General features: G+C 50.5%; 13 protein-coding genes and 1 non-coding gene across 14 annotated transcripts; 7 read left to right on the top strand and 7 right to left on the bottom strand.

The window, feature by feature from the left end:
- Positions 1 to 140: 140 nt before the first annotated feature.
- On the top strand, positions 141 to 1,093 carry ASPVEDRAFT_883784 (oxidoreductase, short chain dehydrogenase/reductase family superfamily; the record flags this gene model as incomplete). The annotated part of the gene is made up of 3 exons (XM_040818304.1): positions 141 to 747; positions 803 to 899; positions 959 to 1,093. The coding sequence occupies 3 exons, from the start codon at positions 141 to 143 to the stop codon at positions 1,023 to 1,025; spliced, it is 771 nt and encodes a 256-aa protein (XP_040665654.1). The 3' UTR covers positions 1,026 to 1,093.
- Positions 949 to 2,305, bottom strand: ASPVEDRAFT_531095 (uncharacterized protein). Its single transcript, XM_040814748.1, has one exon. It carries the CDS (start codon positions 2,068 to 2,070, stop codon positions 1,222 to 1,224), a length of 849 nt encoding a protein of 282 aa, XP_040665655.1. The 5' UTR covers positions 2,071 to 2,305; the 3' UTR covers positions 949 to 1,221.
- A 1,458-nt stretch (positions 2,306 to 3,763) lies between these two features.
- On the bottom strand, positions 3,764 to 3,834 carry ASPVEDRAFT_t60. The gene has a single exon. It is a non-coding gene; the product is annotated as a tRNA-Gly (tRNA).
- A 1,364-nt stretch (positions 3,835 to 5,198) lies between these two features.
- Positions 5,199 to 6,918, top strand: ASPVEDRAFT_39269 (slipin family protein). Its single transcript, XM_040811883.1, has 4 exons — positions 5,199 to 5,588; positions 5,658 to 5,772; positions 5,824 to 6,316; positions 6,367 to 6,918. Exons 1-4 carry the CDS (start codon positions 5,396 to 5,398, stop codon positions 6,610 to 6,612), a joined length of 1,047 nt encoding a protein of 348 aa, XP_040665656.1. The 5' UTR covers positions 5,199 to 5,395; the 3' UTR covers positions 6,613 to 6,918.
- Positions 6,919 to 7,066: 148 nt separating this feature from the next.
- On the top strand, positions 7,067 to 8,104 carry ASPVEDRAFT_51191 (uncharacterized protein; the record flags this gene model as incomplete). The annotated part of the gene is made up of 1 exon (XM_040814433.1): positions 7,067 to 8,104. One exon carries the CDS (start codon positions 7,067 to 7,069, stop codon positions 8,102 to 8,104), a length of 1,038 nt encoding a protein of 345 aa, XP_040665657.1.
- Positions 8,105 to 8,991: 887 nt separating this feature from the next.
- Positions 8,992 to 10,886, top strand: ASPVEDRAFT_126425 (glycosyltransferase domain-containing protein; the record flags this gene model as incomplete). The annotated part of the gene is made up of 2 exons (XM_040806369.1): positions 8,992 to 9,195; positions 9,273 to 10,886. 2 exons carry the CDS (start codon positions 8,992 to 8,994, stop codon positions 10,884 to 10,886), a joined length of 1,818 nt encoding a protein of 605 aa, XP_040665658.1.
- Positions 10,887 to 11,022: 136 nt separating this feature from the next.
- On the bottom strand, positions 11,023 to 12,200 carry ASPVEDRAFT_39274 (uncharacterized protein). Its single transcript, XM_040811884.1, has 3 exons — positions 12,106 to 12,200; positions 11,890 to 12,048; positions 11,023 to 11,738 (listed from the first exon to the last, which is right to left on the bottom strand). The coding sequence occupies exons 1-3, from the start codon at positions 12,109 to 12,111 to the stop codon at positions 11,175 to 11,177; spliced, it is 729 nt and encodes a 242-aa protein (XP_040665659.1). The 5' UTR covers positions 12,112 to 12,200; the 3' UTR covers positions 11,023 to 11,174.
- Positions 12,201 to 12,696: 496 nt separating this feature from the next.
- ASPVEDRAFT_531134 (uncharacterized protein) lies at positions 12,697 to 13,153 on the top strand. The gene is made up of 2 exons (XM_040814749.1): positions 12,697 to 12,959; positions 13,064 to 13,153. The coding sequence occupies exons 1-2, from the start codon at positions 12,778 to 12,780 to the stop codon at positions 13,098 to 13,100; spliced, it is 219 nt and encodes a 72-aa protein (XP_040665660.1). The 5' UTR covers positions 12,697 to 12,777; the 3' UTR covers positions 13,101 to 13,153.
- nop58 (RNA-processing protein NOP58) lies at positions 12,891 to 15,259 on the bottom strand. Its single transcript, XM_040811885.1, has 3 exons — positions 15,003 to 15,259; positions 14,734 to 14,892; positions 12,891 to 14,670 (listed from the first exon to the last, which is right to left on the bottom strand). The coding sequence occupies exons 1-3, from the start codon at positions 15,125 to 15,127 to the stop codon at positions 13,206 to 13,208; spliced, it is 1,749 nt and encodes a 582-aa protein (XP_040665661.1). The 5' UTR covers positions 15,128 to 15,259; the 3' UTR covers positions 12,891 to 13,205.
- Positions 15,260 to 15,343: 84 nt separating this feature from the next.
- Positions 15,344 to 16,987, top strand: ASPVEDRAFT_39277 (H(+)-transporting V0 sector ATPase subunit d). Its single transcript, XM_040811886.1, has 4 exons — positions 15,344 to 15,483; positions 15,540 to 15,628; positions 15,690 to 16,573; positions 16,620 to 16,987. Exons 1-4 carry the CDS (start codon positions 15,452 to 15,454, stop codon positions 16,701 to 16,703), a joined length of 1,089 nt encoding a protein of 362 aa, XP_040665662.1. The 5' UTR covers positions 15,344 to 15,451; the 3' UTR covers positions 16,704 to 16,987.
- Positions 16,988 to 17,859: 872 nt separating this feature from the next.
- On the bottom strand, positions 17,860 to 19,557 carry ASPVEDRAFT_531420 (ribose phosphate diphosphokinase subunit PRS5). The gene is made up of 3 exons (XM_040814752.1): positions 18,507 to 19,557; positions 18,132 to 18,455; positions 17,860 to 18,080 (listed from the first exon to the last, which is right to left on the bottom strand). The coding sequence occupies exons 1-3, from the start codon at positions 19,434 to 19,436 to the stop codon at positions 18,024 to 18,026; spliced, it is 1,311 nt and encodes a 436-aa protein (XP_040665663.1). The 5' UTR covers positions 19,437 to 19,557; the 3' UTR covers positions 17,860 to 18,023.
- ASPVEDRAFT_531303 (uncharacterized protein) lies at positions 19,552 to 20,177 on the bottom strand. The gene has a single exon (XM_040814750.1). The coding sequence runs from the start codon at positions 19,997 to 19,999 to the stop codon at positions 19,667 to 19,669; it is 333 nt and encodes a 110-aa protein (XP_040665664.1). The 5' UTR covers positions 20,000 to 20,177; the 3' UTR covers positions 19,552 to 19,666.
- A 1,331-nt stretch (positions 20,178 to 21,508) lies between these two features.
- On the top strand, positions 21,509 to 22,243 carry ASPVEDRAFT_51196 (PIG-H family GPI synthesis protein; the record flags this gene model as incomplete). Its single annotated transcript, XM_040814434.1, has 3 exons — positions 21,509 to 21,842; positions 21,899 to 22,101; positions 22,166 to 22,243. 3 exons carry the CDS (start codon positions 21,509 to 21,511, stop codon positions 22,241 to 22,243), a joined length of 615 nt encoding a protein of 204 aa, XP_040665665.1.
- A 102-nt stretch (positions 22,244 to 22,345) lies between these two features.
- ASPVEDRAFT_51197 (pseudouridine synthase DEG1) lies at positions 22,346 to 24,337 on the bottom strand (the record flags this gene model as incomplete). The annotated part of the gene is made up of 1 exon (XM_040814435.1): positions 22,346 to 24,337. One exon carries the CDS (start codon positions 24,335 to 24,337, stop codon positions 22,346 to 22,348), a length of 1,992 nt encoding a protein of 663 aa, XP_040665666.1.
- Positions 24,338 to 24,519: the final 182 nt, after the last annotated feature.

Genomic DNA, 24,519 nt, shown 5'->3' on the forward strand with positions numbered 1-24,519 from the left:
CCTCACCTTGGAACTGTGATGACTTACGTCATTTACACGAGCGGTTGCGTCAAGTCATCTACATTCTTGATGAGCTCGACGTGAAAAAAAAAACTTTCCAATTCAACAATTTTCCTCACATAAATAACAGCATAGTCAGAATGAGCAAAAACATCCTCATAGTCGGAGCTACAAGAGGGCTAGGCGCCTCCCTCAGAGCTCTATACGACTCCAACCCCTCCACCCATCATGTCTTTGCAACAACTCGATCCGACAAGAAACCCGACTCTCAAGCCCGGGTTTCCTGGCTCCAAAACATCGACCTTACAAAGCCAGACGTCGGCGACAAACTAGTCTCGCAGCTCCCTTCGTCAACAAAACTCGCAACCGTCATCATCTCAGCGGGGTACTTTGGCCTCGAATCCTTCGACACTCCAGACTGGGACAAGCAAGTGCAGATGTACACCACATCCGCAATCGCCCCGGTGTTCGTAGTCCAGAGGCTGGCCAAATCTGGCTTTCTCGGCGAGGGCAGCAAGGTTATTCTCGTGAGCAGCGAAAGCGGCAGCATCACACTCCGCCATGAGAAAGAGGGCGGCGGCAACTATGGCCATCACGCTAGCAAGACGGCCCTCAACATGGTGGGGAAGTTACTGAGTCTGGATCTGAAACCTAGCGGCGTTGCCGTGGGTCTGGTCCATCCGGGGTTCATGCGGACGGAGATGACGAAGGGCGTGGGGTTTGATAAGTATTGGGATGCTGGTGGAGGTGAGTTTGTGTAACGTTACTCATCTATGACTCTTCTGACGCAGTTTCTGTCTAGCTGTCACTCCGGATGAAGCTGCAAAGTCACTTGCGGCTTTTATTGATGACTTTGATATCAGCAAGACTGGGCAGTACTGGGCACCGCGGGGTCCTGGGTAAGTCTTATATACCATCGGGTGAGAGACTTGGGGCTATCTTATACTGACCTATTCAGGGACATTGGAACCGCGGAACCTGTCTTGGGTGACAACCTACCTACCCCTCTGCAGCTACCCTGGTAATTTCTATAACGGGTAGTCAGGGTGAAGGCATGAACGAGCAGCTCGGTGATCCGGAATTATTGCGACTTTACCAATCCACTTCCATAATGAATTGCTTGATTCGTCAACTTCCCCATAGCCATTAAAGTATTCATTATTATACTAATTATATACAATTATTAGTCGTTAAATATAACTATACACACAATATAGAAATTCAAGCGTCAATCTCAGGCCGCTCCATGGTCGACCCTAATCCCCCATGAACCACCAACAAGAATCTCTTCTGCTCCAACCCGCACTTGATCTGACAGTTTGCCAGCCCAATACCCAAATTTGACGCAGCTCCCGGGTCACCAGAGCCAGCATGTCCCGTAACCCCCGCACGTCCTCTCAGACATGAGCTCATACACTTGGCCGAACCCTTGCTAAAAACCCGACACTGGCTGCCCATCCCCGTATGCGTACTCGGCAGCCACCCAAACCCTCTTTTCGTGCAGTCAAACACATCATCCTCCCCGTCATTAAATAGCGGCATCGTGTTCTCGATCAAGACCTCGCGCGTACGCTCGGGGCTATGCAAAAAGACAACATCGTCTTCCAGGATGAGGCATTTCGCTTTCGACCCGGCTGCGCATGCGTCGAGGACTTGTGCGTATTTCTCGCGGTATAGGCTATCCTTTGTCCCGGCGCTATGGCTCGTGTGTCCTGTTTTCTGCTCTTCTGCTTCTGCTTCGGCGGTAAGAGAGGCGGGGGGCTTGAGGCGCAGTTGGTTGGTCGTCACGGCATTGCACTCCGGTGTACCGAGACGGTTGGGGACTATGGTGAGGGTGTTGGAGTCGAATTGGGAGGCTGCATCACTGGTGTATCGGCCACATGATGCGGTGAGGACGAAAGCCTGGAATTGGCGCTGGAAGTATGGCTCGTAGGAGATGTCGTGGAGGTGGGAGTTTACGACTTGCGGCACGCGAGAGGTGAAGTAGACAATGAAGAAGATTACTAGGGCAGCGATGCTGAAGGATCGGGAAATCCTTGGTGTGGAAGGTGATCTGAACGCCATTGCCATGGGTTATGAGTATAGGCCTTATTCATGCGGCGATTGTCTCAGGTGAAGCTTGTTGGAGTTGGCTTTTGGCAAAGTGCAGACAAGAAGATGAGGGCTCAGGAGTAATACTGTAGGCTGTGCAGCCACGCTCTTATCGGCCGCGTAATGGTTCGAAGGCCCCCCCATCTCCACAAGTGATCGCTCAATGAGCCGCCCAGGGGAAATTAGCGTTCTGTACTCTGTTTAGACTTCATCCTGCAGTGCAGTAAGCCAGACGCGACTGCAAAGCTGGTTCAGCGCCGCCTAGTGTCGTTCCCAGCTGAACACTTGACAGGGCATTCACTCTACCAGAAAAGCCCTGTTATTACCCTGAGGGCCCTTTGAGTGTGCCTGGGTGAGCCTTCCACCATACAAGTTGATCATAGTCCGGAAAAGGCAGGGGAGGGGGCGATTCCAACAGTCGGGCCTGGTGGTGTGCAAGGAGTGGGTAATGGGTGTGGGCATAGATTCTTTTCCGAAGTCGCCGAGTACACCAATAATGCTTGAGATGGCGTGTCAATCGGCAGCTAGGGGAAACATACGAGCCTCCAGAGTAATGATCTCCCCGGGACCCCGAGTCTGGTCCTTGGAGGACAGAGGGATGGAAACCCTATCCTCCGCAGTCCACACCCGAAGACCGGCTCCTGCAGTCCTGTCCCTGTACATCCTTATCACGGACAGGCGGGGGTTCTACAAATTGAAATGTACATGTAACGTCCAACCTGCATATGCCATTCGCACTTTGTCAGTTTATTTCTTTCTTTTCTTTTTCTTTTTTTATTTATTATAGATATATATATATATATTAACTCCAGCATGAGAATGTATTGAATCCCTGGCCGACCTCCCGGTCGCTCATAGTGTGACCACAGCAGCGACAGCATCAGGAGGCTCTCCTGGCATGGCAGCCAAGATGAAACGCATGGTAGCTTGATCAATGGTGTGGTTAGTATACCCGTATTGCGTGGTATATCGGAAATAAGCATACCTATATATGCTAGAAGAATACATACCCCAGCTGGCAGTCAAATTGCTACTTGAATACAGCCATATCTTCTCAGACGTCCAAAATCGCAATGGTTCAAATTATTATAAACCGCCATCACGCTTTCCATATGGATTTAGGAAAACATGAGCTCTTGCCATCTAGTTGTTGAAACTATAAGGAAGGAGCGATGGTATTCATGCTCTCCATTGCACCTTCTCTCTTGAGTATCTTCGTAATAGGCAGGCGCAGTACGCTCCCGTCAGCGTCACTGGGCTAGGCAGGAACCAACGGACCCCGGCCCATCGCAATTGCCTTCAAACCACGAACCAGTGTCGAGGAAGGCACGATGGAGGAATATATGAGCTGGGAAAGCATTCATTGTATACCTCCCAACCTAGTATAAGTATGTATACCTACACCGCAGGGGGGTAATTTAGCTAGGCATATAACTTGGGATGCTGCAAATAATGCGCATTATCGATGAGAAGACGCTACAAATCTGACCATAGAAAAGGAAGCTGACGCGCTTCATTCTTGTCTTTCAGGAAGGAGCGACGGGCGTTCTACACACGGAAGGCACGAGGGAGACCTTGGCAAAATAGGAAGCTGTCTGCATGGCAGGGACAGGGTTTGGCTATGATGGCGAGGGGTGGTGGTCGGCTGAAAAATTAAAAGAAAAAAAGAAAGTGCATCATCCGTGAATCGAACACGGGCCTCATCGATGGCAACGATGAATTCTACCACTAGACCAATGATGCTTCTTATTGAAAAACTCTAATTAGATTAATTATATGAGCCTTTGGATATATTGCTCGCATCCAGGAATATTCTCGTCCAGTAGCGGACTTATTAGGTGCGACCAAAGAGATAAGGCAAACATTTTGACAGTATTGCTTATATTTCATACCAGCTCAACTGAGCATGTGTCGAGTCTCGATAAATGGTTCGTTCAATGCGTCGCCTTAACATTATATGCGCACTTATGTTTCTAGGACTCTATTGACCGATATATATCAACACCGAGACTAGCCTACGTGCAGAATGTTAAACCAGATATTGCACCCATCGCTAAGAAACATACCAACGGGCTAGCTCAGTATTTCCATGATCGATATGCAATTCCCCCGCAAGGAGAATACATACCGCACCTCAAAAAGATCCAGAAAGAGAAGGTCATCAGCCAGTATTATGCATAGATGACCAGGAGTATGCCGTGAACCTCAAGGAGGACCTCAAACAGTGAGTTCAGACACCCTGATACACCAATTTGTGCACCTGCGCAGCGGATATCCCCATATGCCTGCCCTGGAAAGAACCCAAAGTACCTGGGCCCCATTTGATGAACCACTCCATGCACCATGGGCATTCCCATTTACGCCGGGTAAAATTACTGGCGCAACAAAAGCATTATTCGGGAATGACTACATCGTCATCGATGCATGGCCACATGCAGCTGTCTGCCTAGGCCGGGAAGAGTGCCGATTCACTAATCTGGTGATACGAGGTCATCCCAAGGAACCTTGGTCTGGTGGAGCACAGCCGCATTGCGCCCGTCGCCCAGAAACTCCCGGGCGCAGATGTATGGGACTTGGCGCTAACTGAAACTTTGACTTCTGTCTCCGCGGAAGCAGGACGCACTCGATCTCAGAAAACATCAATAGCACTGAGCTTGTTGAGAATGCAGGAAGGCGGAAGAATGCACCGTGTCCCAGACAGCACACTGACAGGTCACCAAGTTACACGAGAGACGATGAATTGAATTCTCCCGGCTCACATGACATCTGCAAGCCTCCAACAGACTGGTTGGCTGGCTGCGGCTGTGCTCGAGCTTCCAGAACCCAGAATGATGTCAGAATGTGAGAACCCGATGCGATACGCCGTGAGCGTTTACGATGGCTCATGGCTAAGATCAGAAAACTAGCAAGACCTTGGGTTAAGTTGCTCGACGAATCGCCTGTAAGCAACAACGACTGAACCAACGGAGGAATATCGACCCACTCTGGGCTCAGCCTTGGGGGCGGAGGCTGTTTCGTTGGCAGGTCCAATCCAGAGCTGCTCTGGGCGTCTCCGCATATTAGTTGCACTGCCCAGGGGATGGATTGCCGCAAACATGGCGTACCCCCAATGCGCCGTGTTTCCCGACCGTGTCATCCATCCAAGAACCAAGCTGCGGAGTTGCCTACTTAAATCCCAGAGTCGCCCTTTCTTTTTGTCATTCGAGCTCTGGTCCCTAAAAAGTCCATTCACAAGGATATAGTGGACTTTCATCAACCGCAACATAACTCAAATTATTTATCCGCAACTAGTCGCACCCTCAAGATGTCCGCTGAACAAAGCGCCGCAGTTCCTTCAAACGTCAACGGCAAAGCTCCTGCCCACCCGCATCACAACCCCGACCATCCTCTTGTCGAGGTTCAGCCCCCGCGCTTGTCTGATTTGCAGCCAAAATACGCCTCGGTGATCCAGCACGACGACAGCAGCCCCGAAGCGCACGGGTGGTACGCCTCGTTCAGTATGTCGAACCCGGGAAAAAAAAAAGAATCCGTTGCTCAGTAGCTGACCAAGCGTCTCATTTTGATAGAGCACAGCATCGGAGAATGTGTCGGAGGGCTGGGAATTATCCCCTGCTGCCCTTGCCCGAACCCCTACAGGCCCGTCCAGCAAGGTGAAGTCGGATTGGTGACGCGTTTCGGCCGGTATGTATATCTGATGTTGAAACTAGGATGAGTGGCTAACTTTGTCTTTAGATTTGAACGCGCTGTGGACCCTGGTCTTGTCAAGGTTAACCCTCTTAGTGAGCGACTCGTCACAATCGACGTCAAGATCCAGATTGTCGAAGTGCCTCGCCAGATCTGTATGACCAAGGACAACGTGACCCTGAATTTGACCTCCGTCATCTACTACCAAGTCGTCTCTCCTCACAAGTCCGCATTCGGTATTTCCAACATTCGCCAGGCGCTCGTGGAGCGTACCCAGACTACACTGCGCCATGTCATCGGTGCGCGCGTCCTCCAGGATGTGATCGAACGCCGTGAGGAGATCGCCCAGTCAACATCCGAGATCATCGAGGAAGTGGCTGCAGGCTGGGGTGTCAACGTTGAGTCCATGCTTATCAAGGACATCATCTTCAGCGATGACCTCCAGGATTCTCTGTCCATGGCCGCCCAGTCCAAGCGTATCGGTGAGAGTAAGGTTATTGCTGCTCGCGCCGAAGTCGAGTCTGCCAAGCTTATGCGCCAGGTATGTCACCCAACTCCAAGTTCTCCAGATAGTTGCTAATTGCATCTCAGGCTGCCGATATTCTTTCTTCTGCTCCCGCTATGCAGATCCGATACCTTGAGGCGATGCAAGCCATGGCTAAGACGGCGAACAGCAAGGTCATCTTCCTTCCCGCGACAAACCAGACTGTGCAGCAGCAACTGGCAACTGCCGAAAACGCCGGCGAAGGACCCAGCCGTCATGCCCCACAACAAAATGATGGGTTCCAAGATGGATTCCAGCACGCGATCAACGCCCGCGTGGTGGAGGACATCTAAACGCGACGCTCCGGCGCTTGTATAAGTGGGTATGAATAACGGCAATAATTTGGAACGCCTTTAATATGTTTGGCCCATGATATCCTGTCTTTGTTTTTGGTTGAACTACGATACCCGCCTTCTTTTGACGTGATGTGTATTAATTATTTTCATGAAATCGCGGCATTCTCCGTAGCCGTCAAAACGTACATATGTCTAGTAAATGCGCTCGTCATTGAGGAATACATCCTTAACAATAATAGTAAAGTGAAATAAAGATAATGAGTTAACAATATATTGAGCGAGAAAGCAAATGTAGTAAAGGCGGGCGGTGAGTCTATGCTCGAGGCCAATGTGGGGACCCCAATCTCGCCCAGGTACAGCAATCACCCGGGGCCCGCCTGGACATTTACTGCTCTGGGAATGCCAACCGATAGAAACCATCTTCCATAAGACCAAACCCACGATCCCAGGAATGGCCCCCTCAAAAACACCCAATATTGCGCTGCCATACGCATCCACGACGAATCCACCGAACCCTGATTATACAGACCCGTCCTTCGATGCCGTCGACTTCCTCAACGATGCCCTCCCGCCATTGTCCCTCCAGTCCTCGCAATCGCAATCACAGTCACAGTCACAATCCACTCGCCCCGTGAACCTCACCGAGCTCTCCTCCCGCGTTCAATCCCTCCTCTCTCAGACAAACGCCCAGAATGTCCGCCATTCAACGAATCTTACATCACTCACCGATGAAATCCTACGCAGCGGCAACCGGCTCGCATATGAGGTTGAGGTTCTCCGCGGCGAGACAATAACACTCTCCGATCTGGTAACGGAAGGGTTAGCGGAGGAAATTGAGAAGTTTACGACTAAAGCGGAGACCAAGTCGTCTGCATCTACAAAAGGAGGAGAAGAACAAGGAAAAGAACAGGAAAACGAACAACACAACGAGGCCCAAAAGGAGGGACAACAAGAAAAGAAGGACGAACCGGTCTACGTCACAAACCTCCGGACACTGAACCAGGTACGCGCACGCCTGGAAGAGGTCGTGAAGACCTTTGGCGATGCAATGGAGTGGCCGCTCCCACCGTCCGAGACTTCAATTACGTCCTCGTTTATATCTGTTTCAGCGCCGGAGCCGGGCACCGATAGTCACAGCCGCGAGGAGAAAGGGCAGGAGGTGGCGAAGAAGCTGCGCGGGGAGATCACGGAGCTTCTGGGGGGCGAAGGTGGGGTTGAGGCTGCGATGCGCAGGGCTGAGGCCGTGCGGACGCTGGCAATGGTGTGGAAGGGAACGGCGGAGGAGAAGGCGAGGATGCGATTTGTGGAGGGGTTGATGAAGATGGTTGAGGAGCGGAAGAGGGTGATTGAGGCGGCCGCACAGTCCGAGCAGCTGGCCCAGGGGAGTCATGGCTCTACAAGGGGCCATCAGAGACAGGTGAGCGAGGGCCCTGGAGGTGGGATTTTCCGTAACCTGCAGCGGTTGCGGGAGGAGATCTACTTGGAGTAACTTGTGTTCGCCGGTCTTATGTACATGGAGTTTGGATGGGCCTCTTTTTTTTATATATACCTTGTCATGGCATACGTGGTGTCTTTACTGGCATTGTCCTTTATTAGTAGCTGCAAAGATTTAACGAGCGAATTTGATATAGACTTGGTGTCTAGGAAGCAGTGCCGTGCTAATAATGAAAACTGCGGAGACCAGGAACTATACCGCGAACAATTATGTGGCACCCAGTGTCCTGCGCCAGGAACCGCCAACCTCCAAGCCCCTCGGTTGCCGTGGGACAGGGATCCAAAGATCGTCCTGCTACACGGTGGTGGCCAGCCCATCAAATCCACCAATTGAGGCACTAGGTAGGGCTGTCAACCTGAAACGACACGAGCTGGGGTCTGATTACGCGGCCACCGCTAGTAAAAATAGGCCGAGAGCTATCAATGACACGAGTAAGCTTATTTGGGGGCGTTGGCTATTGAGGGACTGTTTCGCGAGGACTCAGGAGGGAGAGAGAGGACAAGAGGCAGTTGAAGGGGACAGTTTGATGCAATTTGCAGGCACCTGCAGAGATATCCATAGTTTAATTAGCGACGTTGGCCTGAAACTCGGTGCTGTTGCAGAGTCGGCCGGTCGTGGCGATCGCAGTTGTCGTCATCACATCGCCCGGTCTGAGTTGACTGCAACTCTGCATTCTGCAACATGGCCTCTTTGCACTCTCGTTGATCATCGCCCTTTCTTCTTAAGCCCCAGCTCATCCTGTACCCACGGGAGAAAGTTTCCCTCGCTCTCTGCGGTCACCACGTTCGCGCCGGAATGTTCATCTTCAACTTTTTCCTGTTCCTGTCCCACAGCTGAATCGACGATCCCCCTTGCTCTCAGCAATCACCGCAGTTGTCGAGATGGCCTCCCGCGGCTTGCTCAGCGGCATGGATGCCTCTCTGGCTGGTCCCTGGGAGGAGAAATACAATTCCTGGCGATTGTCCGCCAACCGGTTCCTGCAGCAGAGCTATAACCCCCGTCCGCGGCCGCGACCGACGCGGGTGGCTCTGGTCGTCGCAACATGTTTTCTTGTGATGTATCTTTTTCTGCGAGGCCCTCGCGAAGTAAGCTTTCCCCTCTATAACCCTTGCCATAAAAAAAAAAAAAAAAAAGAAAAAAAGAAAGAAACTGACGTCCCTAGCCGGATGTCAACCACTGGCTCCAGTACCCCTCGTACCATCCTTTTCATGAAAAGCCTGAAGACGCCACAGTCATTTCACCGAGACTATCACTCACCACACATAACCATACATTCTTGGACGAATTACAAAAGAAGAACTCTTCTTTCCACCTTGTTCTGCCGGCGACACGGAGCAATCCCGGACTATGCCGTACTTTGACTTCGGCTATGATTTTGAACTATCCGCCGCCAACGCTGGTCCGCTATGGTAGAGAACTGCCGACAGGCTCGGCGGGGCATGACTACATGGTGGATAGAATTACTGGTATATACAACTATTTAGCGTATACCCCAGGTTTGCAGGACAATGATATAGTCCTGATCGTGGATGGCTTCGACATTTTCTTCCAGCTTCCGCCGGAGGTCCTCGTTAAGCGGTATCAAGACCTTTTGCGCGAGATGAACGCCAAACTGCTCGAGAAGTATGGAATGGTGACGGTAGACCGGCCATTCCGCAAGGATGGAGTGGAAACTTTGCAGAAGTACTCTCAGCGTGTGATTTTCTCCGCAAGCAAGGAGTGCTTTGGCAACCTTACGGAAGATCCTGGCTGTCGCAGTGTTCCTGGGTCTACTCTACCTCCGGATATTTACGGGTGGAAGACGGATACGGAGGGCCACTTGACCCGGCCAAAATGGCTCAAGCCGGGTGCTGTTATTGGGCAAGTAGCGGATCTAAAATTGATCTATGCGCAGGTTTTGCGCTTCGTCGAGGAGCACCGGGATACCGAAGGCGATTACCTGGCATTGACGCAGATGTATGGCAGGCAAGAATATGTGCGTGAGCTCGAACGACGGAGAACTGCCAACGGCTTCTGGGAACTGATGTACCGATGGATTGGGATTTCTGAGGCTACCAATATGACTGGTGTACCCCCGCACCTTGAACCCGGTCAACGGTACGAATATGGAATCGGTGTGGATTTTGAGTCCCGTCTATTCTTCGACACCGTCAATGCTAAAGGAGATGTTGAATGGCTGCGATATAACAATGTCACAAAAACATCAACCGCACAAATGGAGCACCGCGTGCCCCGCGAAAGCCGCCTTTTGATCCCGGAGGATGTATCTGATCACAAGTTGGGCAACCCATTCAAACAGCCAAAATATAACAAGCACGAGTACATCAACCCTCCGTGGAATGAAACTATGGATAGGCTCCCAACCAATCGCTCATGGAGCAATATTCCTCTAATGACGAATGTCCATTCTGCGGAAGTTCCAGTTCTTGTACACATGACTGCGCAAGACAAAAGAATTGTCCGTGACACATGGTGGTCGAAAATGTGGTACTTCCCCTGGGCTCGTGGCCTTTTGCGCAAATATATGCGCTCACACTCAGGATTCGATGCCGCCCAAAGTGCGCTCCTTGGCCAGAATTTCTGGGATATGCGCGGTGGTGTGGGAGGTGTCTGGACAGACAAGGGTGAGTGGATTGACTATCCGGAGGTTTGCACCGGATTTGAGCGCGACATATTCGACGACGATTTTGGAAAATTCGGCGAAGAAGATGGAGGCGAATATGGCGGGCCCGTCTATAATCAGTGGGGGAGTCTGATTAAGGGGAGAGAATTCTAATCTCGTATCCTCTACTTTACGTCTCACCGGACTTCCGTGAGCTATATCGTTGGCATTGGTCTGTTTTTCTCTCTACGGTTGGCGTACGGTTCATATTTTTGCCGTTTTTTCCTTCTCTCTCGAAGATACCAAATAGATGCAAGCGATGCGTATAGCTGCAGCAGCAGTAAATTGATCATCGAATCAGTACTCCGTACTTTTTATCCGTGTCCTCTAACGCCCAAGTCCAGTATATACATGACCAAAAAAGATATCATACACAAGCATCTCCCAATATATGCACTCCATTTATGTCGTTGCAGCGCCTAGCGTCTCCCGGATAATCGCCAGAATCTCTAAGACGTTCTCATCGCTCAGTCGCTGTTCTCGTTCCTCAATAACCGTATCAATCAGCGCCAGAGCACCATAATCACCCGCCTCACCCTCTTCCCCTTCCCCTTCCCCCTCCGCCCCAGCCTCACCCTCACCCTCACCATCGCCGTTCGCCATTTGTTCCACCTCCTCAACCCCATTCCCAGTTACGGCTGCAGAGTCGTCCCCTTCCCCACCCCCATCAGCATCCTGCCCATCAACATCCATCCCCTCACCTTCTCCCTCCCCCTCCCCTTCTCCCTCGTGAGCCTCCCCTTCCTCACCAGCACCAGCACCAGGCGCAGCAGCCGGAACACCCACTCCCAAATTAACAATCATAAGCACTTCGCCCTTCGTCAGTCCATAGGGCTGTAACCGGGCAATAAGTTCCCGCAGCGCATTATCCAAGGGCGTTTCGCCGGTTTCCGCTTTCAAGTCCGAGGATGCATATTGCGGGTATCGGAGGAGATGCGGGGAGAGACGTGAGGCATAGTTGTGTATCTACCGTGAAGTTCCATGGTTAGTATTCATATACAACTATGCGTGGAATTGAACGCTTTCTGCTCTGTCCTGTTCTTTTCATTTTCCCGCTCCAATTGGGAACATGGATACGGAAGCGATACAAGACCGTTTCGGAAGAAGGAGGACATACCTCCTTAACAACGGTATTATGGTCCCGGAGATCTGGGCTCGGGATCCAATGTTTCTGGTTCACTCCTGGGGGTGCATTTGGCGGGCGCCGTGGGGGGTTGGATGAGAGGTAGGAGAGGACTTCGATGTTTGTTAGGGTTGCGTCTTGGGGGTTTATTATCTGGATATTACTGCGTTAGTTTATTTCTTGGAACAAAATGTAGGTGTCAAGATGTACCCGCATGATTGGAGATTAGGTTGTGTTTTTGGTATTAGCGAAATTAACTGTCAATATATGGTGGTGACTCGTGAGGGGAAGAGGAGGGAAAAATTAGGCGGTGGGAGGGGAAAATGTCGAGATTTTGGTGGCAGAATTATGGTTGGCTTGGGCGTATGGGTGCTGTGTGTGGCAGGCGGTGTGCTACATTGTGTATAGGCCTACAATGGCCAGGTACGGATACGTATCTGGCAATCAGATGCATAGATAGCCATAGCGATACATGTTCGATCCAGAAAGCTCATTCTCTACTTGTGTCAGATCTAATTTTCGACAGGCCTAGGCTGTACATTCCTCGCAGCCCCATCGTCAAGCCCATTCCCCCACTGTTTCACCACCTCTTCTAACATCTTCATATTCCCTCCACATCTAACGTCCGCAAGTGGACCCTCCTTGTACAAAATTTCTAGCATCTCCAAAAGCCAGACCCGGCACGTAATGCCGTCTTTGTCGTTGAGTTTGTCATCGTGACTACGGAGGGTGCTGTCGATTTTACCATTCAAGTCATCGATGTTGGCGTTGGTGTTGTTCAACCCCGCGACGCGGATAAGGCCAACTTGAAGGAAGGATTTGAGAATGCTCGATGGAGATTCACGACCGTGACCGGCGATCCAGCCGCGGCCTTCGTTGGTGATGTGGTATTTCGTTCCGCTGTTTGTGGTGTGGTGGTACAGGGCCCAGTGGAAATCGTTAGGGAGGGGAGGGTCGGAGCGGAGGAATAGTCATATGTACAGGCTGTCTGGGAGAAGGAGGGTAGCCATCTTGAAAAAAAAAAAAAAAAAAAAAAAGTATAGATACGGTGGAGTAACAAACTGGTAAGTAGATTGGTTTAAATGGCCGAAAATTTGAAGTCCAACACTTGTATTAACTTGGAAGATAAACTGACGACACCTTCAATGCGCCGGGAGGGACCAAAAAGTAATATCCCTCCTAATGCCACCCAAACATTGCAATAAGACCAAGAGAATAAATCACAGGAAAATCAACCCACATGGTGTGATATCATACAGAAGAAAAAAAGAGATCCGTCTCAAATAGTAAAACTTTTTTTTAGATGTCCCTTAGTCGTCCCTCTTCTTCTTCTTCTTCTTGCCGTCCGCGTCTTCATTCTCGTCTGATCGCTTGCGCTTCTTCTCGTCGCCCTTGGCGGCCTTCTTGGCCTCCTTCTTAGCTTTCTTCAAATCCTTCTTGCTCACTGAGCTGGGAGCTCCGGCCGCATCGAACTGGATCTCGCCTCGCTCGAGCTTCCGCTTGTACCGCTTGACGCTGAGACCAGCCTTTTCGGCTAGCTTCTCAATCTCTGAATCCTTGCTCTTGCTCTTCTTGGACTTCTTGGTTGATTCCTCCTCGGATGAGTCAGAGTCAGCACCGTTAACGACAGGCTCCTCATCAGAGTCAGCATCAGCCATCTCCTCGTCTTCAACCTCCTGGACGAGCTTTTTCTTAGCGGGTGTAGCCTCGTCCTCATCCACAGCGTCAGCGTCGGGGTTGTATTTCCGTGCTTCGCTGATGTTGAACTTTCCGGGTTGAGCAGTGGCGCCGTTAGGACCGATGGCCACACCGCGCGGCTTGAGCGGCTTGCCTTCTAAGGCAGCCAGCTTCCTCTCGAGGTTGAACCGGGCCTCGGTACCGAGAGCAGACTTGTCCTCCTCAGCGACATCATCATCCCATTCAGCCAGAGCATCGACACGGAGACCGAGAGAGGCCTTGGCAGCCAGCACTCTAGCCATCTTACCCTTGTTCTTTCCGGTGGCTTGGCCAATCAGAGAGGCGTGGTAGATCAAACCGTACTTGGGCGTGTCGTGCTTGGTCTTCAGAGCACGGAAGAGCGCCTTCTCGGCACCAAGAATCTGGAGAGTACTGGCAGGGCTCTTGGACAGGTTGGTTAAGCTACCAGCGTGGGCAATGAGTCGGGCACCGACAAGGTCACCAACCAAGGCAGTCAAGTTGGGGGCAATGGCGTTCATACGCGCGGTGATGTAGCCGGCGAGTTGCGAGCGGTAGTCGGAGAAGCCGATAACCTGCTCAGCGAGGGCTTGGATGTTCTCCAAATCTTCCTCGCTGATTTCTGTACCCATAGACCTGTCTGCCGCAGCCTTCACAGCGGCCTCAATCTCTTCAGGGAGGATCTCTGTGAGATCGGATGATTCAAAGTTGGCTCGCATACCCATCTTGAGGACAAGTCTTGAGTAGGCGATGTTGTCGTTGAGGATCTTGGCAAGTTCGGGGAAATGCCATCCGTACCATTCCTTCACACGCATAGCGTAGTTGTTCAGTTCCTTGTCTAGGTCATCCAACAGACCAATAGCCTGAACGATCATAGTATCAATCTTGTCGGGAGAGAACTTGAGCTTGTGTCTAGCGAGAGAGTGGGACAAACCCAGGGACATGGTGGACATGTCCTGGGGAAGAAGGCCGGGAATCAGCGTGGGAAGATGTTCACGGATCGCGCGGTAGATGTCGGCGGTCGTGGAGTCGGCAATCAATGAGATATCAAGACCAGGAAGTTTGCCAATGGCATTTCCTGTACATCATCCAGTCAATTACACAGTTGGCAGGCTGATTTTCTTTTCGCGACTACACTTACCTAGCTTGGGATCGGCAACGGCCAGGGAGACCTTCTTCTCATCTTTAATCTCATCGAGGAGGTTGGCAAGGCGAGGGGTAACCTTTCCTTCAACGACGGAAGCAACTTCCTCTAGAGCTGCAGTAGCGCTGTCGAACTTCTGAAAGCTCTTCAACTTAAGGCTATCTCATTTGTTAGACCATTTCGCGCCCAAAAAAATTTTCGTCGGTGAATTGAAACTGCAGAGCAGACTGTGCATGCATGACACACGAAAGCGATTGGGGTATCATACAGATTAGAGACACCCTCTGCCGTGGAAGCCTCAGTAGTAAGGTCATCACGCTTCAGAAGCTTCTTGTCCTTAGCTTTGAGCAGGGCATAGCCCGCGCTTGTTTCCGTCAAGATAAAAAGCGTCATGGTGTGCGGTCACGACTCCCAGATTTAAAAAAATATAAAGGACGGCAACCAGGAGAATGAGGGAGGGAGGGTTGGGCGAAGTGTGGGCGACCGTGGACTCGAACCTCCGAGAGCGTGCTGCTGGAGGGATTTTTTTTGACCTCCAGAGTAAAAAGTGCAGAAAAACCGCTACGGTGGCTGTGACCCGCAAGTTGTGGCTAGTGTGTGCGAGGCGGTGCGCGGCTTACATAAGACGTACGCCAAAGAACAGCAGCATGTTGTCTGGAGCTTCCCGATAGTTGATGCGGAGAGCCGTTCTGGAAATCTGCCATTCATCATCCCACCATGGAGGGACTGTTCTTCAACGTTAACAGCGGGTATGCTGATACTCTATGAGACATCGGTTGCGAGGCGGCTAGCTAACGAACTGCAGCTACATCGAGGGGATTGTTCGCGGATATCGGAACAGCCTGCTCACCGGACAACATTATTCAAACCTGACACAATGCGAAACTATCGATGGTGCGTTATCCTGGTCTACCTTCCATCCTTTTCTATTTGTCTAACTCATGTCTGGTTCCAGATGTCAAACTGCAGCTGGCGCCTGCATATGGCGACTTTCTCGGAGCTCTCCCCCCCAACCCCTCCACTTCTGCTCTCGCGGGCAAGATGACCGACAAGCTCGTCGCCGAGTTCCGCTACCTCCTTGCGCAGGCCACGGGCTCTACAGCGAAATTTCTAGAGTTTCTGACTTACGGATACATGATCGACAACATCGCTCTCCTCATTACCGGAACCTTGCACGAGCGTGATACTCGGGAGCTCTTGGAGCGATGCCACCCCCTTGGATGGTTCGAAACTTTGCCTGTACTATGCGTTGCAACGAACATTGAAGAATTGTACAACTCGGTGTTGATTGAAACGCCATTGGCTGGCTTCTTCAAGGGCAGCCTCAGCCACCAGGATCTGGACGAGCTCAACATTGAAATCGTACGCAACACGCTCTACAAGAACTACCTTGAAGAATTCTATAAATTTGTCACTACACACCCAGACTTCAAGGGTACGCCAACGCAAGAGGTCATGGCAGAGATCCTGCAATTCGAGGCGGATCGACGTGCCATCAACATCACATTGAACTCATTTGGCACAGAGCTTTCCAAACCCGAGCGGAGAAAGTTGTACCCCGAATTCGGTAAATTGTATCCCGAGGGCTCATTGATGCTCTCTCGGGCCGATGATATTGAGGCCGTGTCGCTGGCCGTGAGTATATCTGCGGATTACAAGGCGTTCTTTGATGCCGTGGGCCTTACCCAAGGCGGAGGCGGCCTTGGTGGCATGGGAGGCTCCGACGGAAAGAGCCTGGAGGATCTGTTCTACCAAAAAGAGATGGAACTGAGCAAGCTTGTTTTCACCAGACAGTTCACTCCTGCTATAGTGTATGCTTGGATGCGGCTGAAGGAACAGGTGAGTAGTTTGATTTGGATCTAAAGACCCCAACTAACGTTATCAGGAAATCCGAAACGTCACCTGGATCTCCGAGTGTATTGCTCAGAACCAGAAGGAGAGGATTGGAAATTTCATCTCTGTCTTCTAAGCTTCTTCTTCACCCCCCATTCATGTGTCTCGATACCTTCCCGAACTCGACCCCAGTGGGTTCGACCCGTCTCCTTCATGTCTCCCTGCTTTTGTTGAACATTACCCAATTCTACGAGCGTATCAATTCATCGGCATAACTTATGTGCCCGTGCCAACCCGTGACCAAATATGTTATCTCTTATCTAGGCGTTTGGGACATCTTCGTGTGACATAGTACCTACATAGCACCACCGTGGTGTTATAATATAGATGATAAAGAAGTAATCTTCTTTTTCAATTGGCCTTTTTTCCAGTCCCGTAACTAGAGATTACATTAACCAGTACAGTATATTAGTACTACGTAAGTACTAGTTAAGATCTGTTCACAAATCAAGAATTCAAGAATTGCTGTAGGTTTACCGGCCAAAACTCTGTCTCCAAACGTGGTGTCTGTGACTGGAGGTATTAATGCAGTAAATCAGAAAGCGTAACGTGGTGGTTTAATTGGAATGGAATGTAAGAAACTTAAAAACCTAACGTACTACGCAAACTCAGCCCCTGTATTTCAGCCGTGATGCAAGTGTGTTACATTCAGGTGAAATGTGGCGAGTTCGCAACCGAACTAACGGGATTGTAGCTTCTGCAGCCTTGAGAGAACCTGGTTCCTCAGGTGGATACTAAGCAGATTATCCAGTAACGAAGAAACCGCTGCAGCCCGAGTTTTCTAGGGGGAGGGATATTTTAAGAAACAATACTTTAGATTCGCTCTAGAAGCCAATTTTGAAAATGTATTTCTTTGCTATTCTTGATGCACCGACCGGGGATCAATTGGTAGAATATGGAAGTGCTATATACATCGGTTGTTAGAAGAAAGGACGGCGCGACAGAAAAAAACAGTGCATGATCTGCTGGAAAGAGCCGCATGGTTCCGAGTCTATGCCGAGGACGTATGTTCGCTACTTGCGACGACCGACGGTTGAATGCCCTGTATTTGCTGTGACGAAATATCATGGTGTTTGGAATTCATTATTTTTTGAATGTCGTGAGATGCAAAATGCGAATGATATGTTGAGCTGAATGGGACAGCCCAAAATGGCCCTATAGGCTTGGTTTGGTTGATGCGCACGGCATGGAAAACATGTGATGTGTATATTGAGTCATTCACATATGGAAGCATGAAAAATTGCAAATGTCTTGCGTATATCGCGTCATAAAAAAGGAAAGGAAAAGAAATCCAGTATATGGCTAAGCTCAGTGCTACTTTTTGAAATGATTTTCATATCGGATCTTTCTCGCCAAAGGCCCAATAGGAGAAAAGAAAACGTAAATATTAGACCAGTTATTCGTACTGGAAAAGAGCACTGATACTTTCCCCGTGGTGGACGCGACGAATAGCCTGAAACATGTGAGTCAAAAGTTTCTCAATGAATTGAGTTGGGCACCGTACCTCTGCGAAAACATGACCGACCTCCAAAACTTCCAGCTTGGGGCATCGGCGCAAGTGGTCTGCTTGAGTAACGCTATTGGTCACAACAACCTTGTCGAGAGCGCTGGCATTGATGCGGTCAATAGCGTCACCGCTTAAAATTCCATGTGTCACCAGGGCGTAGACTTGCGCTGCACCTTCCTTCTTCAAGAGTTTGGCAGCGCGAGTAATGGTGTTCGACGTGTCAGCGAGATCATCAATTAGGATCGCAGTCCGATCCTTCACATCGCCAACCAGCATCATGGTTGCATTTTGACGGTCCGTAATTCGCGTTGGACGTCGTTCCTAAAGAGCACATTAGGAAAATACAGTGTGGGAAGAGTCGAAAACACAAACCTTGTGAATCAATGCAAATTCCATGCCCATTGAGTCCGCGATCGCGGTCGCTCGTTTGGCTCCTCCGGCGTCCGGACTCACAACAACGGCTTCCTTGTAGTTAGGAATGTTCCGCAGAATGTAGTTCTTCAGAAGCGGGCGCCCGTATAGATTGTCTACAGGGATGTCAAAGAACCCTTGATACTGGGGATCATGCAAGTCCATCGTGATGATGTGGTCCGCGCCAGCACAGGTAAGCAAGTCAGCCACGAGGGTACCAGCCTGAGCCACCCATTGTTTGTAGCCGGGACGAGGCTGGAATTTGTTGATTTTGTCTTGGCTGTCATCCACAAGGCCATTGGGAAGTGCGGACTTGCTGCTATCTGACTTCAGAGACTCAAGAGTGTCGCTGCGGGTAATCCCGTTTGCCTGGCGTTTCTTCACTGGGCTACCGTTGGAATCTTCCAGTTGAGCCTTTGCCAAACTCTTTTGTAGGTTATCAACGCTAACACCATTGAGCGGGTTTCCGGTCTCAAGTTTCCCGGGACAGGGAGTCGAAGGTGTGCTCTCAAAGGTGTATCCATTAGAGGCTCCCTGCTTTCCTTCGACAGATGATTTCACAAGAGGAGCCCCCGATTTGTTGTAGGGAATGTCACTCTGGCGAGAATATGGGAACAGCGGGAGAACGGCGGTGACTCTTCGGGCGGAGGCAGTCTTACACGCCGAAATGGTAATGAGCAATTCCAAGAGATGGTCATTCACCTTTCCGCCACCGGATTGAAGAATGTATACATCTTTCCCTCGCACGGATTCTTTAACCTCGACTCTCGTTTCACCGACAGAAAACTTTGACAGCAGTACGTCGGCTGGAGGAATCCCGAGGATGTCGCAAATCGTCTGAGTCAGTTGAGGGTGAGACGTGCCCCCAATGACGACGATATTTCGAACCATCGTTGCCAGGATGTCGATCTGAAATGAAGTCTTTTAGAGAAGCTGGACGGGAAGGGCGCGAGGAGCGTTTTTGGGGGGTTGCCGATTCGGAGGCGGAGAAAAACCTAGGAAAATGCGTAGAAGCGGGTGGTCTGGAGGGGCGGTATGGCCGGGAACGTTAGCTTGGTAGACACTAGGCGAGCGAAGTGTTGAACGAAAAGTTCTGGAGCATGCAGATACAGGTAACTAGATCATGGCGCGGAGTAGTGAATACACTGCAAGGCCAAGGACGACAGAGACATGGATTGAGAAGTAGTGGATCTGGATGTCGTGTGAGCCCGTAAACCGAAGAAAAGGAAAAAAAAGACTCTAGTGGAACCTGCAGTTCGGGTTTTCTGCCGTTGGCGCCTCAGGCCCCAGATTGCCCAAACAGGACAAAGCGGTGCACATGAAGGCCCCTCGTTTCTGCGATTTCTTCCAACGGCCCCGCAGATGACGAACGCCCAAGCAATAGCCGGCCGGTGGTTAGCAAGCACACGACATGAATGAACAGCGGGGAAGCAGAGCAACGACATAACATCCATTCAGCATGCGGTTAGCCATAGTCTCTCTCAGACTCAACAGTAGATGCTTTGTCTGTTACGAAAGGGCTAGGGAGCTGCTGATTACACCAAAGCATAGTCTCAATTGACCAATAAGTACTTGAAAGTGAAAAAACCAGATTCGAGATGAAATGAAACAGTGCCAAAGAAAAGGAAGCATCAGAGAAATCCAACGGTATCGTTCACCGCTCCAAGTCCAGGTTCAAATCCAGGTCCAGGCTCCACGGTTGCACGGCTAGGGAAAGGGCCAAGAAAGGAGTTTGCGTTGTATTAAATCTGCCAAATAATGGTGGATACAGTATCAATTGCCAGTTTCAGTAGCCCTGTAAGGTTCATCGTCAGTAAAGGGCCATTCTGCTGGGAAACTCCAGAGCATTGTCACAAAGACCAAACATGCCAGAGCTAGGCTGGGTGAATCGCTCACAGTCACGAAGAACCCCCGATATGGTTGGGAAACCCGAGCGTCTAACCATAGCTATCCTTCCGATCGGTTGTTGAGGAAGTGAGATAGCAGATGCACAGCATTGTTTTATCATTGCCCGGAGCTTCACTTACTGGAGCGTCATCCTGTAACTTGTTAGTGTGAGACCCTGGGCTTATGCGCTCCAGAGAGGCAATTGCGCACTTACAGCGTACTAGTATGAGTCATGGATGCGGAGTGATATTGTTTTCCTGGGGTTGACTATGTGAATGTCCATCTTCAACAATAGTAGCGGCTCCAGCAGCATCATAGTACCAAGAGATTTCTCTTCGGTATAATTCAGATGAGTCCACAAACTAAGGATCAAAGCAAAAAGATACTGCTTTCATGGAGTGCTGCCATGGCGCTCGGTTTGAGGCATGGTAAACTCATTAGTCCGCCCTGGAACTTATGATGCGATGCAGCCAGAGATAGAGGAATGTCGAAGACTAAGAGCCATTTCAATTAATAAAGATAGTCTATTCTCCGGACCACACTCGGAAACCAAGAAGGATGGTCTTGGGCCTGGGACTTTCGTCGCGAGTCCTCCTTCAGGCGACCGTGTCAGTTTGCGGATACCGTGTCGGTGGTGCAAGGCCGATGATCCCATGTGAATTGTTTGCCTAGGCCCATGATAGTTACCTCTTGAGGTGGCCTTTTCATGATAGTACATCTCTTGCAAGATTACCAGCTCCTTGGGGCGAGGCCTTGGTCAGATCAGGCAACAAGCGAGAGTTGGGCAATAATCATTCCCAGTCACCTGCAGAACTCTGATCGGAGAACAGATGCATGAATCACGTGAGGTCTCAGGAGTATAAATAACACTATACTGTATATGGACTAGCGTATATTATATGACGATCTCCGATTGAGAGAGGCTCCGAGCTTCAGCGGGCATTTGCAACTTGGTTTTCATATTATGGGCTTGATTTTGCCAGTACTTCAGCGTGAGCTGTGTGGTCGCCTCTGAAGTCCGCGTGGACGCCAATACTTATAATATTGCGCAATTGGTCTTTTTTATCTCCGTCTAGATGCCTCTTCATCTTATATCCAGGCGTCCTTCGACGACGACGGCGTCATTCACAGTTTCCAATGCCTCCAGACATACGAGCACTGCCGCAAAGCTCTTCTTCTACTCCCAATTCCTCGCCCGCGCTATAGTATTTGCAGGAGTACTTTTTTATCATGCTGCGCGATTCCGCCATGTGTTCTTCGTCCAAGACGGATCTCTTGTGCCCTGGATCGCAGTATGGGCGAGTCCGCTGGGCTCTTTTGTTTGTCGCATTGCCGATACCTACAACTTCGCTTGTATCTCAGCCGTGAGCGCCATAGTCATTTATGCAGTGTTTAGAAAGGGCTATACAGGTTTGTTGATAATAGGCGCAGTCTTATGACCCCCTTACTGACCTATTCTATAACAGAAGAATCCCTCTTAGTTATCCGTGGCCTAGGCATTCAAACTTCCACGTCCTCCCCTACCTATCTATCCAAGGCTGCGACAAGGTTCATTCCAACAACTGAAATCCAGGACATTGTCATACATGAGGCTTTCAAGGGCTTCGAGGTGCGCTTCTACCTTGCTGTGGTGGTTGTAGGCGAGCCAGAGGTTGTTGTGGTCTTTCCAGTAAAGCTTCCCAATACCCGTTGATCCATATCCAGGGGAAAACATCTACTTACTCCGTATTTAGAAACTCCTACCGAACAGAGCAAAGCTTGAAGAAGTTTGGAGAGGGTCTCGGCATTGTCTGTACGACTCGAAACCATGAAGCGGCGAGATATTCCCAGTCCAGTTCGATAGTATGAGTCCCCAACCAACGGCGTGGGTCTTTCCATATTCACATTTCTATAAAGGTATGTACAGGCCATGTTTATGCATCCGCGTTCCCTGCCTGCTCTATTCTGCGTTGTTTTGCTGTAAGCCACCTTGCGTTGAGGACTTCAACAGTCTCCATCTTCCTCTTCTGCATAAGAGAAACATATTTCCCGCCAGTTTTGCCCTCGTTGGCCCCGTGAAAGATCTTTTCCACTTTGCTCTGCTTCTCTCGCTCCAAATTCTTGATGTTCGCTTCCTGAACACCACTCTGATCACCTTGTTGAAGCGCTAGATCTAGCAGCGCGCCTGCCAATATTTCGTCCATCTTACGCTGTCTCCAGACGGACCAGAGATCATCAACCATGCCACCGGCGCCAAATTTACCGCCTCCTTTGGCGTACGGGCTTCTCGTCTGCCTGGTGTCCCCAGCATAAACCCACTCCAAGGAATCCTCTCGCTTGCTACTGTCTTTCTCGGGGAAGACACAATCCCAGAGAACAAGCGGCGCATCAGATGCCATCTCATACATTGGCTTGCGTGGGTTATTTGATACATCAAGCAGTTCACGAACGGCGGATGGTGATTCGAGTCCCTGGCCCACTAGGAAAAGAATACCGACCATATGTCTCACCTGGTGCCAGAGGAAAGCGGAGCCCTGCAAAGTAAAAACATACACCTGACAACCAGGCAGAGTTGTGTCCCGGGAACCCCCAGCCACGGCATTCGCGACAGGATTCTCCAGAGCTTGGAACTCCGGTCGACTCACGTAGCCTAGCGGGCTATTTTGGGGGTCAAGTATTTCGATATCGGCCCGATATATGATTCGCTCAAAGTTTTCGATCTGCTTGCTCGTGTCCACTTTACAAAAGTTTCGAAAGTCGTGCACACCCTCAAAGTACTTCGCGGCTTCACGCATAGCGTCGATATCCAGCCATCCTTCTCGGTATTTTGGAGACTCTTCGTTTCCTCGTGGAATAAGTCCAAGAGGGCCCGGCGTCGGAGAAAACGCGGGCTGCGTGAAAAAATATTTATAGTGACGCTCTCGGCAAGAGAAGCGAGCATCGAACCCCTCCGGTGGACGTGGGCACCATGCTAGCACACGGATGTCTTCTGGGAGCTGTTTATTCAACAGGCTGATGTAGGGTAATTCATCCGCAATATCATCCCACTTCTCATCTGCCGCCTCGGCCTCGGTTTGAGCCACTTGATCCGTAGTTTCAGTAGTACCATCCAAACCCGGAACAGGCTCCGGCTTTGCGCGTTTCGGTCGAGCACTGCGGACTTTAATCCCAATTACCTGACCAAAAGCGCTGACGCCCCGATCTGTCCGTCCAGCCTTAGAGTATTCGCACCCCTCCCAACTAAGTGCGAAAGGAGTACTCTTCCGTCGACCACTCTTGTCATCTGGAATATCCTCGTCCTCTAGATCAGTCGGGAAGATCAACCTTGTCTTTCGTAATGCTTTCCACATTTCCTCCTCAATAGTCGGCAGCGGGGTGACATTCCCATTCGCATGCTCAAGCCCATTATACCGCTGGCCCAGATACGCAAACTTCAGCGCGATAAACCGGAAATTGTATTTTGCTGGGTCCATCTTCCTCTGTTTCTTTGGGAGACGAGCTCCCGGCGCATGCGTGATATCATTTGGATCGAACTTCCCAGTCGCCAGCCATCTCGGTATCTCTTTTGGCGCTTGTTGTTCTTGTTGTGACTGCGGATTCGGTGCCGATGCGTCTGGAGCAACTTCTTGTGTCTGCGCGCTCGCCGGGGTGGAAGACTGAGAAGGAGACGTGTACTCCGCTGTTCGGGAATGCAATTGGCGCTCTAACTCGGAGATCCGTTCAATCAGGCTAGTAGTGCTCCAGGTCGAGTAGTCCGGTTGGGCTTGCTGGCCTTGTTGCCCCGGCCCCGTGGGGTTATTGCCGGACATGATTTCTGCAGCGAGGGAATCGAGCTTGGAGAGGCCCTGGTGGCGGAATCGACAGAGAGTTTTGCTAGATTGAACTTGACAAAGGGCAGACAAGGATTTCCGCTGGAATCTCCACATCCCCTCAGTGGTGGTGAGGGGGTTTGTTTGGCTTGTCTTGAGGACTGTTCGCTCGTCGGCAGAAAATTTTGGGCCTTGATGCGGTGTAATATTCAGTAATGGCTGTGTACTGGTTGGTATTTATGGATAAGATAAACATGACTGGAGTGGCCCGTGCGAAGTCTCAGAGACATGTAAAGCTT

Source organism: Aspergillus versicolor, assembly GCF_001890125.1.
Source record: "Aspergillus versicolor CBS 583.65 unplaced genomic scaffold ASPVEscaffold_3, whole genome shotgun sequence".
NCBI lineage: Eukaryota > Fungi > Ascomycota > Eurotiomycetes > Eurotiales > Aspergillaceae > Aspergillus > Aspergillus versicolor.